Source organism: Pongo pygmaeus, chromosome 18 (assembly GCF_028885625.2).
Source record: "Pongo pygmaeus isolate AG05252 chromosome 18, NHGRI_mPonPyg2-v2.0_pri, whole genome shotgun sequence".
In the NCBI taxonomy this organism is placed as follows: domain Eukaryota; kingdom Metazoa; phylum Chordata; class Mammalia; order Primates; family Hominidae; genus Pongo; species Pongo pygmaeus.
The window spans coordinates 47,175,169-47,187,422 of record NC_072391.2 but is presented as its reverse complement, the minus strand read 5'-3'; the positions used below and the strand labels follow the sequence as shown (position 1 = coordinate 47,187,422).

Here is a 12,254-nt window from a genome sequence, read left to right as displayed (position 1 = left end):
ATTCATTTCAGGCCAGGTGTGGTGGCTTATGCCTGTAATCCCAGCACTTTGGGAGGCCGAGGTGGGCAGATCACCTGAGGTCAGGAGTTCGAGACCAGCCTGGCCAAGATGGTGAAACCCTGTTTCTAGTAAAAATACAAAAATTAGTCAGGCATGGTAGTGGACGCCTGGAATCCCAGCTACTTGGGAGGTTAAGGCATGGAATCACTTGAACCTGGGAAGCAGAGGTTGCAGTGAGCCGAGATTGTGCCATTGCACACCAGCCTGAGCAACAAGAGTGAAATTCCATCTCAAAACAAAATAAAAAAACTTCATTTCTTCTTATTTTACTTGAATAACTAATTATGTTAAATAAAGTCACGATATTGGTTCCCACAAATGAGAGTAGAAAAGTGTTTTTCCTGGTTTCGCTCTTTTTTTTTTTTTTTTTTTTTTGAGATGAGGTCTCACTATGTTGCCCAGGCTGGTCTCAAACTCCTGAGCTCAAGGAACCCGTTTGCCTCAACCTCCCAAAGTGCTGGGATTACAGGCGTGACTACTGCACCTGGCCATGGTGATCCACTCTTACTAAATGGAAGAAATTGAAGATAGTAGATTCTTTATTCAAAAAGAATGTGTTCTTTTCATGGGCAAGCATACATTGCTGAAAACGTAAAAATTTTAGGGCAACTGTTTTCTCATAATTAGGACTCCTATATAAGAGCAGGAGGGATAAAAATACATTTAGGCAAACTCTCGAAACCACTTGTTTATAATTTCTCACTCTGCATAGAAAAAAATGACTCAAGTTAATTCTGTTCACTAAAAGAAGAAAATGCTCAATTAAGTGGACCAAAATAGCCCCAATTAAAGATATACATTTCTCTGATGAGCAAAAATTGAGAATCTTCCACAATATGAAGACATAACTTTTTTTGTTCTTAGATAAATTAATATGTACTTTTAACTCACAAAAGGGACAAGATAAAAAGAGCTTTAGGCCAGTCGTTGTGGCTCACGCCTATAATCCCAGCACTTTGGGAGGCTGAGGCGGGTGGATCACTTGAGGTCAGGAGTTCGAGACCAGTCTGGCCAACATGGTGAAACCCCGACTCTACTAAAAAACACAAAAATTAGCCAGGTGCGGTGGTGCGTGCCTGTATTCCCAGCTGCTCTGGAGGCTGAGGCAGGAGAATCACTTGAACCTCAGAGGAGGTGGATGTAGTGAGCTGAGATCACGCCATGGCACTCCAACCTGGGTGACAGAGTGAGACTCCATCTCAAAAAAAAAAAAAAAAAAGATAAAAAGAGCATTAAAACTAAGACCTTGTTAGACACAGTGGCTCATGCCTGTACTCCCAGCACTTTGGGAGGTGGAGGTGGGAGGATCACTTGAGCCTGAGTTTGAGACCAGCATGGGGAACATAGCAAGACCCCGTCTCTACAAAAATTAAAAAAAAAAAAAAATCATCTGGGCATGGTGGCATGTGCCTGTGGTCCCAGCTACTTGGGAGGCTGATGTCGGAGGATTTCCTGAGTCCAGGAGGTCAAGGCTGCAGTGGTCTGTGTTCATGCCACTGCACTCTAGCCTGGGCAACAGAACAAGACTGTGTAAGATTTTGAAGCTCTTGATTGTGTACGTGTGTGTGTAAACCAACAGAAGCAGTAAGCAGGCTTTGAGGTTTGGGAGTAAAGAACCCAAAAACTTCCTTAAAAAGGAAATTAAAATACAAAATTAAAAATACAAAAATTGGCCGGCTGTAGTGATGCACACCTGTAGTCCCAGCTACTCAGGAGGCTGAGGCAGGAGAATCGCTTGAACCTGGGAGACAGAGGTTGCAGTGAGCTGAGATCATGCCATTGCACTCCAGCCTGGGGAACAAGAGAGAAACTCTGTCTCAATTAACCAATCAATAAAATGTATAAAATGTAGAGGCGGGGTCTTGCTTTGTTGCCCAGGCTGGTCTAAAACTCCGTCTCAATCAATCAATAAATAAAATGTATAAAATATAGAGGCGGGGTCTTGCTTTGTTGCCCAGGCTGGTCTAAAACTCCTGGCTTCAAGTGGTCCTCCTACCTAGGCCTCCCAAAGTGTGAGCCACTGCACTCAGCCTTCTGGTTTCTTCTACACCTCAGGGGACTCCTTCTGTGTTTCTTTTCAGGTTCATTCTCCAACCAGGCCAGCACTTACTAGATTTCTTCACAACTTCGTCTCAATCCTCCTTATTTTCTCTTTCCAGCTCTTTCTAGACCAGTAGTTCTCAAAGTGTGTTGTTACACAGATCCTTTTCGGGGGGCTCATGAGGTCAATACTGTTTTCACAATACTAAATGTGACTTGCCTTTTTTTGCTGTGGTGGCACATTGGGGCTGTGGACACTAAAGTGATGGGATGAAACTGCTGGTGTCTAGTATGAATCAGGGCATGGGCACCAAACTGTACTAATTATCACTGCATTCTCCCCAATCATGCACTTATAGGAAAAACAAAGCAAGCTGCACCCAAGACTGTACTTGATGAATTAGTAAAAAACAAATAATAATAATTTTATTAAACTTTGACTCTTGAGTATGTCTTTTTCCATATAGATACCCGTTATTCTAGCACCATTTACTGAAAAGACTATTGTTTCTCCATTGAGTTAACTGGGCACCTTAGTGGAAAATCAATTGATCATATAATCATGGGTCTTTTTCTGGACTCAATTTTGTTCCATTGATCTGTATGTCTTTACTTATGCTAAAACCATACTGATTTGATTGCTTTAGCTTTATACACAGTAAGTTTAAAATCGGGTCGCATGACGCATATGCACAGCCAAACACACCCATGTCAGCTCCCCACCTTTTTTCTTTTTCTTTTTTTTTTTTGAGACGGAGTCTCACTCTGTCACCCGGGCTGGAGTGCAGTGGCACGGTCTCGGCTCTCTGCAAGCTCTGCCCCCCAGGTTCATGCCATTCTCCTGCCTCAGCCTCCCAAGCAGCTGGGACTACAGGCGCCCACCACCACACCTGGCTAATTTTTATTTTTTATTTTTTATTTATTTTTAGTAGAGACAGGGTTTCACTGTGTTAGCCAAGATGGTCTTGATCTCCTGACCTCATGATCCACCCGCCTCGGCCTCCCAGAGTGCTGGGATTACAGGTGTGAGCCATCGCGCCCGGCCAGCTCCCCCTTTTTTTTGAGACAGAGTCTCGCTCTTGCCGTCCAGACTGGAGTGCAGTAGCGTAATCTGAGTTCACTGTAATCTCCACCTCCCATGTTCAAGCGATTGTCCTGCCTCAGCTTCCCAGTAGCTGGGACTACAGGGGCATGCCACCACACCCGGCTAATTTTTGTATTTTTAGTAGAGACAGGGTTTTGCCATGTTGGCCAGGCTGGTCTCAAACTCCTAGGCTCTAGTGATCTGCCCATCTTGGCCTTCTAAAGTGCTGGGATTACAACTGTGAGCTACTGCGCCCGGCCACCACCTTTTTTTTTTTTTTTTTTTTTGAGAAAGGTTTTGCACTGTTGCTTAGGATGGAATCATGATTCACTACAGCCTCAATCTCCTAGGCTCAAGCCATCCTCCTGCCTCAGCCTCCCAAGTAGCTGAGACTACAGGTGTGCACCACCAAGCTTGGCTAATTTTTTTTGTTTAGCAGAGACAAAGTTTCCCTATGTTGCCCAGGCTGGTCTCAAACTCCAGAGCTCAAGCGATTCACCCGTCTTGGCCTCCCAAAGTGCTGGGATTACAGGTGTGAGCCACTATGCCTGAACAGTGTATATTTCTTTTCTTTTTTTTTTTAACCGAGCTCACTCTGTTGCCCAGGCTAAAGTGCACTGGTGCAATCTTGGCTCATTGCAACCTTCACCTCCTGGGTTCAAGTGATTCTCATGCCTCAGCCTCCGAGTAGCTGGGATTACAGTCATGGGCCACCACACCCGGCTAATTTTTTTTTTTTTTTGAGGTGGAGTCTTGCTCTGTTGCCCAGGCTGGAGTGCAGTGGCGGAATCTTGGCTCACTGCAACCTCCACCTCCCAGGTTCAAGTGATTCTCCTGCCTCAGCCTCCCAAGTAGCTGGGATTACAGGTGCATGCTACCACACCCAGCTAGTTCTTGTATTTTTGTAGAGATGGGATCTCACTATGTTGGCCAGGCTGGTCTCAAATTCCTCACCTTAAGTGATCTGCCCACCTCGACCTCCCAAAATGCTTGGCCTCCAGTGTGTATTTCTAACGGGCTATTCTGGGTGATTTTCAAATAAGTATATTTTAAAGCAGACTTTTTTCCCCCTATGGTCATACAGAAAAAGTTCTCCATTATCCTGTGCCATGAATAATATTTGCATGCTCTATTGAGCTATTATGTGAATAGTTAAAACTGTATGCTGTATTTATGAGTTGTTTTCCCTTCTTTTGTGTTGTTAGAGTGGTAAAGTTGAATGGGAGAATCCAGACCCAATTATCCATGCCTCAGAATCTAAGAGATTTTTAGGATGGCACATCTTCAGTGTCATCTCATCTTCTACTGTGTTTAAGGATGATTCTGCATTCAACAGCTGCTTTAGAGCTTGCTTAGTAAAACAGAAAATCACACACAAAACGAGAAAATCACCAGCATTTATTTACTCAACAAATATTTATCGAGTCGACTATATACTAGGTCCTGTTCTAAATATCCTGGATATTGTTTATAGGTCAGAAACTGTGGGGAAGAATAAACAGAATGAGGAACTTTCTTCTCCTTGAAAATAATTATATTTTATAAATAATTGAGGCAGAGAGAACTCTAATACTTCCTTTTTTGGAAGAATCGTTCTCCAAGGAGACATGCTTGGGCCAATCATTTAGCTGAAACGATCACTAAACATACACATATACCTTAAAATTCATGAGTAAGGACCATAATAAAGCGAGGTGTCGTATATGGTATACCATTTCCGTTTTCCCACCATATACACAATTTGGGTTATTTTACTTGGTGCCATGGGCTAGGAACTCTTACGGCTGGGAAACAACCTTGTTTTCCCAACCGTCTATATCATATAGGTAAAAACTGTAAAATACATCACAGTGCAGATGAAATCTAACACTACTAGCTCATTTTGTGCTGCTACGGAAGCAGTGAATTAAAATTAAGTCCTGTACTGGGGATTGGGCCTTTTATCAGGGCAACTGAGATCAACTGTACACAAATTTTCAAATTTCCCTTCTCATCAGGCAAATGGATGGACAATGAAGCTGGTTCAGAGGCCCAGCCGAGACAATGATGCACATGGAAACTCCCTCGAGCCCCAGCTGTCACCTAGTACTTCGAAGACACTGAGAGGTAATGCTGCAAAGTCATGCTGTCATTTTTTTAATGTCTCACATATATTCCAAGCAATATCCATTAGCAAACAAATATCCAGGAGTAGTATCATCTCATTTTCTACTAATAACCCTTTATTTGGTATCTTAAAAAAGATTTGTAAGACACAAAACTTTCCATTAAAAAGTTGTTTATTTAAAAATACCTTCTCCCAATTCTGATTCCATATCAAATTAAATCAAGAAGTGATGTTACAGCAATAACTCATCAAAGTCATGAATAGCGAGGATGGCAATGACCCCATTAGCTCATTAGTAAAATCTAGTAAGTGAAATACAAATTCAACTCATTTACTTCTTCACAAAAGGCAAACATAATTGACATACTTCATATCAAAAAACTAGTTTATAAAGCTTGTTTTCATATTTCAGTTTAAGGTTCAGCTAATATAAAATGCCTTAAAAGACCATCCAAGCAATGCTTTGGATTTTCTTTTTTTGCAAAATTCAAGGAAAACATGATTGAAGTTTCTTCACTGCTGGCGAATCAGTTAAGAGCTACCTGAGATTCCTTTGCACTTCCACTCTTCCACTCTTTGAGTTTCCAGTGATTAAAATATGCCAGACACATAATTTAGAGAGCGCTAGAAATGCCACACAGATCTCAACACTTGAAAAAGAGTTTCTGGCCAGGCATGGTGGCTCATGCCTGTAATCCCAGCACTTTGGGAGGCCAGGGCGGGCGGATCACTTGAGGTCAGGAATTTGAGACCAGCCTGGCCAACATGGTGAAACCCCATCTCTACTGAAAAAACAAAAAACAAAAAACAAAAACCAGGTGTGGTGGTGGGTGCCTGTAATCCCAGCTACTCGGGAGGCTGAGGCAGGAAAATCGCTTGAACCTGGAATGGCAGAGGTTGCAGTAAGCCAAGATCGCAGCACTGTAATACAGCCTGGGTAGCAGTGAGACTCCATCTCAAAAAAACAAAAAAACAACAAAACAACAAAACAAAACAAAACAAACAAAAAACACACAAAAAAACCCAACAACAGAGTTTCTGACAGGTTTTGAAGATTTTTTTTTTTTCGGAGACAGGGTCTCCCTCTGTCGCCCAGGCTGGAGTGTAGTAGCGTGATCTCAGCTCACTGCAACCTCTGCCTCCCAGGTTCAACCGATTCTCCTCCCTCAGCCTCCTGAGTAACTGGGATTACAGGCATGTGCCACCATGCTCATGCATGCAGTTTCACCATGTTGGCCAGGCTGGCCTCAAACTCCTGACCTCAAGAGATCCACCCGCCTCGGTCTTCCAAGGTGCTGGGATTACAGGCCTGAGCCCCCGTGCCTGGCCAGGTTTTGAAGTTTTTACAGAACGTACAGAATGTAAGCATTAAAAAATGACTTTCAGAAACATATACATTCAAAGAAAACCTTTTAGTATTCTAAGCATTGAATACTTTGGGGGAAGAACTGGTTTCTTTTTTGGATTGTTTAAGAAGTCAGTCTTTTCTCAACGGTTTCTTGATAAGCAATAAATCTCCTCAAATTCATTTTCACATTGTCAAGAACACAGAGCTGATCTGTGCTATAGTTACCTCTCCCTTCTTTACGTATCTGCAAACAAAAAACAAAAAATCGTATGTAACTTGGTAGATATTATTAATTCATTTAAATAAAGTATTTAATTTAGGGTGTATTTAACCATTTGCTGAAGCAGACAGCTGTAAGAATTTGGAAAAAACGTTTTTACTTCCAAGGTAAATGGAACTCGGTAAGTAAAGAATAAACTGAGAATGTGCATTATTAAAAATGATAGTTACAAAGGTGACTGAATGGCAGGTGGTAAGAGTTATATAAACTATAGAAAGGAATTATGTAAACCATGAATTGGGAAAATAACCCCTAACCTCTGAAAGGTCTGATGTTCAGACTGATTTTCCTTGTTAGTATGCATTGCTATGGTAATAATACTTAATTGTTTTTCTTCTCTCAGAGGTATAAAGCCTTAATGAAATTCCTCTGTAAGGCTGGGTGCAGACTCATGCCTGTAATCCCAGCAGTTTGGGAGGCCGAGGCAGGTGGTTTGCTTGAGTCCAGGAGTTTGAGACTAGCCTGGGCAACGCAGTGAGACCCCACCTTAAAAAAAAAATTCCTTTGTTAGCCAGAGGTCTGTAGTGTTGTGGTTTTTTTGGTTTTGGAACAGGGTCTCTCTCTGTCATCCAGGCCAGAGAGCCGTGCTGTGGTCATGGGTCACTGCAGCCTCGACCTCCTGGACGCAAGTGATCCTCCTGCCTCTGCCACCACAGTAGCTAGGACTAGAAGCGGTGCACTACCATGCTGGAGTAATTTTTAAAAATTTTTAGTAGAGGTGGGGTCTCACTATGTTGCCCAGGCTGGTCTTGAACTCCTGGGCTCACGCAATCCTACTACCTTGGCCTTCCATAGTGCTGGGATTACTGGTATAAGCCACCACGCCCAGCGCTGGTATAAGCCACCATGCCCAGCGCTGGTATAAGCCACCATGCCCAGCGCTGGTTTTGTTTGCTTGCTTGTTTTTTGTTTTTAATAGAGATGGGTCTTGCTTCGTCTCCTAGGCTGGAGTGCAGTGCTGCAATCTACTGAGTTCACTGTAGCCTCCAACTCCTGCGCTCAAGCAATCCTCCTGCTCAGCTTCCTGAGTAGCTGGGATGACAGGCATGAGCCACCACTTAATGGCTAACTTAAAAAATTTTTTTGTAGAGACTAGTTCTTGCTATGTTTCCCAGGCTGGTCTTGAAGTCCTAGACTCAAATGATCCTCCCACCTGGGGCTCCCAAAGTGCTGGGATTACAGGTGTGAGCCACTGCGCCTGGCTTGTGGTTTTTTATATCAATTGTATGGAATCTGAGTTGATCTCACCTCTATTCTAGAGCAGTGGCTCTCAGGTTTTAGTGTGCAACAGTATCATCTGGAAGGCTTGCTGAAAAATAGACTGGTGGGCCCATCCACAGAGTCTGTGACTCAGTAGGTCTGGAGTTGGGGCCGAGGACCTGCATTTTGAATAAGTTACCAGGCAAGGGCTGATGCTGCTGATACAAGGAGGGCACTTTTGAGAAACACTGCTCAAGAGAAGTTCTTGGTTGTACGTAAATGCATTTTGTAGCTAAATATACACTGAATAGCCTTTAATACAAATTGTGGCTTCATTTAGCAAAAAAAAGAGTTTCACATAAATAACTACAGGCTAGCCTCTGGCTAGTAAGAAATCTCATTAGAGCTTTATATCTTTGATAAAAGAAAAACAAATGTTATTACCACAGCAATATACACTGAGTAGGAAAATCAATCAGAATAAAGACCTTTCAGAAGTCAGGGGTTATTTTCCCAGTTCACTGTTTAACCTTTTTTAAGCACCTGCTTCTGCAGCGTTTGATGACTCTAACTGTTAATATATCTGCTTTCCTTGAAGCTGCAGGGAAATAGGGGATTTTTTTTTCTTATCTTGCAAGCTCTTTATCCAGAAATCTAAAGGACTGTAACCTTTAAGAACAGCATGGCTGGGCACGGTGGCTCACACCTGTAATCCCAGCACTTTGGGAGGCCAAGGTGGGCGGATCACCTGAGGCTGGGAGTTCGAGACCATCCTGGATGACATGGCGAATCCCCGTTTCTACTAAAAATACAAAAATTATTTGGGTGATGTGGTGGACACCTGTAATCCCAGCTACTTGGGAGGCTGAGGCACAAGAATCACTTGAACCGGGGAAGGGGAGGTTGCAGTGAGCCAAGATCGTGCCACTGCACTCCAGCATGGGCGACAGAGTGAGACCCTGTCTCAAAAAAACAAAAAAAAAGTAAAATTAAATAAATGCAAAATGTGTATGAAAGTGCTTTGCAAAATACAGAGTATAATACTGACATATATGAAGCACTGTCAAAATTACTAAACTGTTAAAAAAAAGAAGAACTTGTCAGATACCATTTTAGCTTCAGTTTCAGTGATTCAATAGTCACACTGTTGAGCTATGACTCAGTCAACAAACATTTTACAAAGTACTGGGGATGCTTTGCTACATATGGGGATTTGTCATGCACATGCTTCTGAGTTGCACAGCGGTAACTACACACACCCTCATCTCCACAGAATGTTCAGACTTATGTATTTATAAGTTAAATGGCTACAAACCTTCATTTTAAAGACCGGCTGGAATTCTTTCAGAGCAGATAATAATTTAATTTGAATCGAGGCTCTTTCAGCTTCTTTACCATCTGCAAAAACATCAAAGAGGGCATCCAAAGCTTCTCCTGCTACCACAAGGGAAGGATCTTTGGTGGTAACTTCAAGCAGAAAGCACCCAATGTTCTGGAAACAACAAAACACATTTAGTATGACTAACACCAGTCTCCAAAACAAGTACCAACTTTGAATGTGGCAATAACTCATGCATACTATTTTATATACAAATGCCAGGGAAAAATTAAAACTTTAAGAGATTAGACTTAAATACTTATAAACATACCAAGTATAAGCAAGATAAATTAAACATATTATAGTTTATATTCATAAATAAAGTGAATTAAAATCCATAAATGATGTATGATTTTGGAAATCACTAAATTTTCCCCTCTACCTCTCTCAAAAAGGCTTTCTCCATGATGTCAAGATGCATAGAAATCTTATCTGTACCAACAACGACAACAAAAAATCTGCTTTTAAAAGCATAAGAAAAACCCTTTAGGGCCAGTTGCAAGTGGCTCACACCTGTAAGTTCAGAACTTTGTGAGGCTAGGCGGGAGGATCGCTTGAGCCCAAGAGTTCAAGACCAGCCTCAGTAATGGAGCAAGACCTCATATCTAAAAAACATAAAATAAGACTGATCTGAATCGAATCTAGTCTGTAGATCTAACTGTCAGTTTGCAGGAAATACAAGGATAAAAGAACAAATTTAACACCACAAGGTAGCAATCAGACAAATCCAGAAGGTTGGACACTATATACGACAACTGATCCAGGAGGTGAGAATAACCACGTGGTGCCGGGGAGGAACTGTTCAAGATTAAGAGAGAAAGAGAAGACCCCACAGGAAACATAACATGTGGACTTCAGCAGTGTAAACAAGCTCTCTGTAAACAGACAATTTTGAGGCAACTGTAAAATTATGAATATGGACCAGGAATTAGACACACTAAGAAATAACTGTTGCCGGGTGCAGTGGCTCATGCCTGTAATCCCAGCACTCTGGGATGCTGAGGTAGGCAGATCGCTTGAGCCCAGGAGTTCAAGACCAGCTTGGCCAACATGGCGAAACCCCATCTCTATTAAAAATACAAAAATTAGCCAGGTGTGGTAGTGGGCACCTGTAATCCCAGCTACTCGGGAGGCTGAGGCAGAAGAATTGCTTGAACCCAGACGGGGAGGTTGCAGTGAGCCGAGATCGCACTACTGCACTACTGCACTCCAGCCTGGGTGACTGAGACTCCAGCTCAGAAAAAAAAAAAAAAGAAAAATAAAAAGCTTTGCAAGTATCATTTTTCAAAAATAGATTCTTAAAAACATCAGTCATCATTGTAAAGTTCTTAGCAGGTTAAGAGGTACTTTATAATAATGAGTTTATTATCCATTAGTCTCACACTTCAGCAATTATTAGCACACCGAAGTGTAATTCTACTATGATGGTCCTTCTAATTACTAGCGATGCTGTACTCCTAACAGCGCAGTTTGTGAGCAACTGTGCTAACTGCTAAGAGCAAATATGCTGAGGGAATTGCTAGTATATTGGCACTACCAGGGTTGCTGCTTAAAATTTATGGAGTGGTATTAGAATTAACTGTGTGGCATTTTTCAGAATGCATGTTGCCTGGTGTGCAAGGAAAATGGTGTGGATTGTTCATTCATCAGCAGGAGAATGTAACATGCATACATTGGATGCAACAGCAAAGGCAGAAGGCATCTTTAAAAATTCTGAATTTGCCCTTTCACTAAAGACAGATTTATTTTTTTAAAAAGGTACCTCTGGAATAATGTTAAATTGTAAAATGTGGCTCAATTTTTCAAATACTTACCTAATTAATACACATAGTTAGATCAAGCCAAAAGGTATATTCTAATAATATAACTCAATAAAGCAACTTGATATGACTTCTTCTCTTCAAGTCCACACAAGTTTTAAGAAATCCTAACACCAACAGTTCTTCTCCCATTTCTAATTATTTAACATGTTAGGTCAGAAGCAAATTGTTCTACCTTAAGAGTTTCAAGTGTACCATCTTCTTTGGCAAGGACGCTGCCAGTGATTCCTAAAATGCTAACGACATTCACTCTAACCCCGACATTACTACTATGAATGCCTGCTTTGCATAATGTCATCAGCTGATCAGGAGTCATGCACTGTTGAAAGAGAAGAGGACAGTATTTATAATGTTAAACTCTATTAATTCTATCAGCATGCGAAAACTGGACTGACAGGAATCTCCTCTATAGGCTACAGGATTTTAAGAGTGACATAAACTCTTGGCAGGTAAGTTACTATTAATATATATTCCAGTTCTTCCAGACAGAGCTGGTAATTCTGAACTAAGGTGAACCCTGCTCGTGTTGGCATTGTTATCTAATATCAAAGGGGCTCCATTTAATTTGATGAAGACTTTCATTCCAGATGTACACAGACTAAAAAGAGTCCAATTCCTTTTTAATATTAATGGTAAGAAAAAGGCTTTGAAAGTATAAATAGGATTGTGTAGTTTTAAAAAAATTGGCTGAGTCTATACAAGGTAAGAACTTACTTTGAGATGTCTGTATTATCATAATTAAAGACTGTAAAAACCATTACATTATATGGTGCTTCTACCATGTAGTGGATAATTTTCAGTTTAAGGCTGGGCGCGGTGGCTCGCGCCTGCAATCTCAACTACTCAGGAGGCTGAGGCACAAGAAACGCTTGAACCTGGGAGACAGAGGTTGCAGTGAGCTGAGATTGTACCACTGAACTCCAGCCTGGGCAACAGA

At 41.6% G+C, this 12,254-nt stretch overlaps 1 protein-coding gene across 9 annotated transcripts in view; it reads right to left on the bottom strand.

Moving 5' to 3' along the window:
- Positions 1 to 5,445: 5,445 nt before the first annotated feature.
- The window catches only part of HEATR3 (HEAT repeat containing 3), a 40,448-nt gene continuing 33,639 nt past the window's right edge, over positions 5,446 to 12,254 (bottom strand). For 4 of the 9 annotated variants that reach the window (XM_054453036.2, XM_054453038.2, XM_063655025.1 and 1 more), the window contains 3 exons: positions 11,493 to 11,636; positions 9,435 to 9,611; positions 5,446 to 6,883 (listed from right to left, as the gene is read on the bottom strand). In XM_054453036.2, the coding sequence (XP_054309011.2) occupies positions 6,761 to 6,883; positions 9,435 to 9,611; positions 11,493 to 11,636 (444 nt within the window). In that variant the 3' untranslated portion in view covers positions 5,446 to 6,760. The remainder of the gene's footprint in view (positions 6,884 to 9,434; positions 9,612 to 11,492; positions 11,637 to 12,254) is intronic. The other 5 variants (XR_010124438.1, XR_010124439.1, XR_010124440.1 and 2 more) reach the window with 5 other exon arrangements.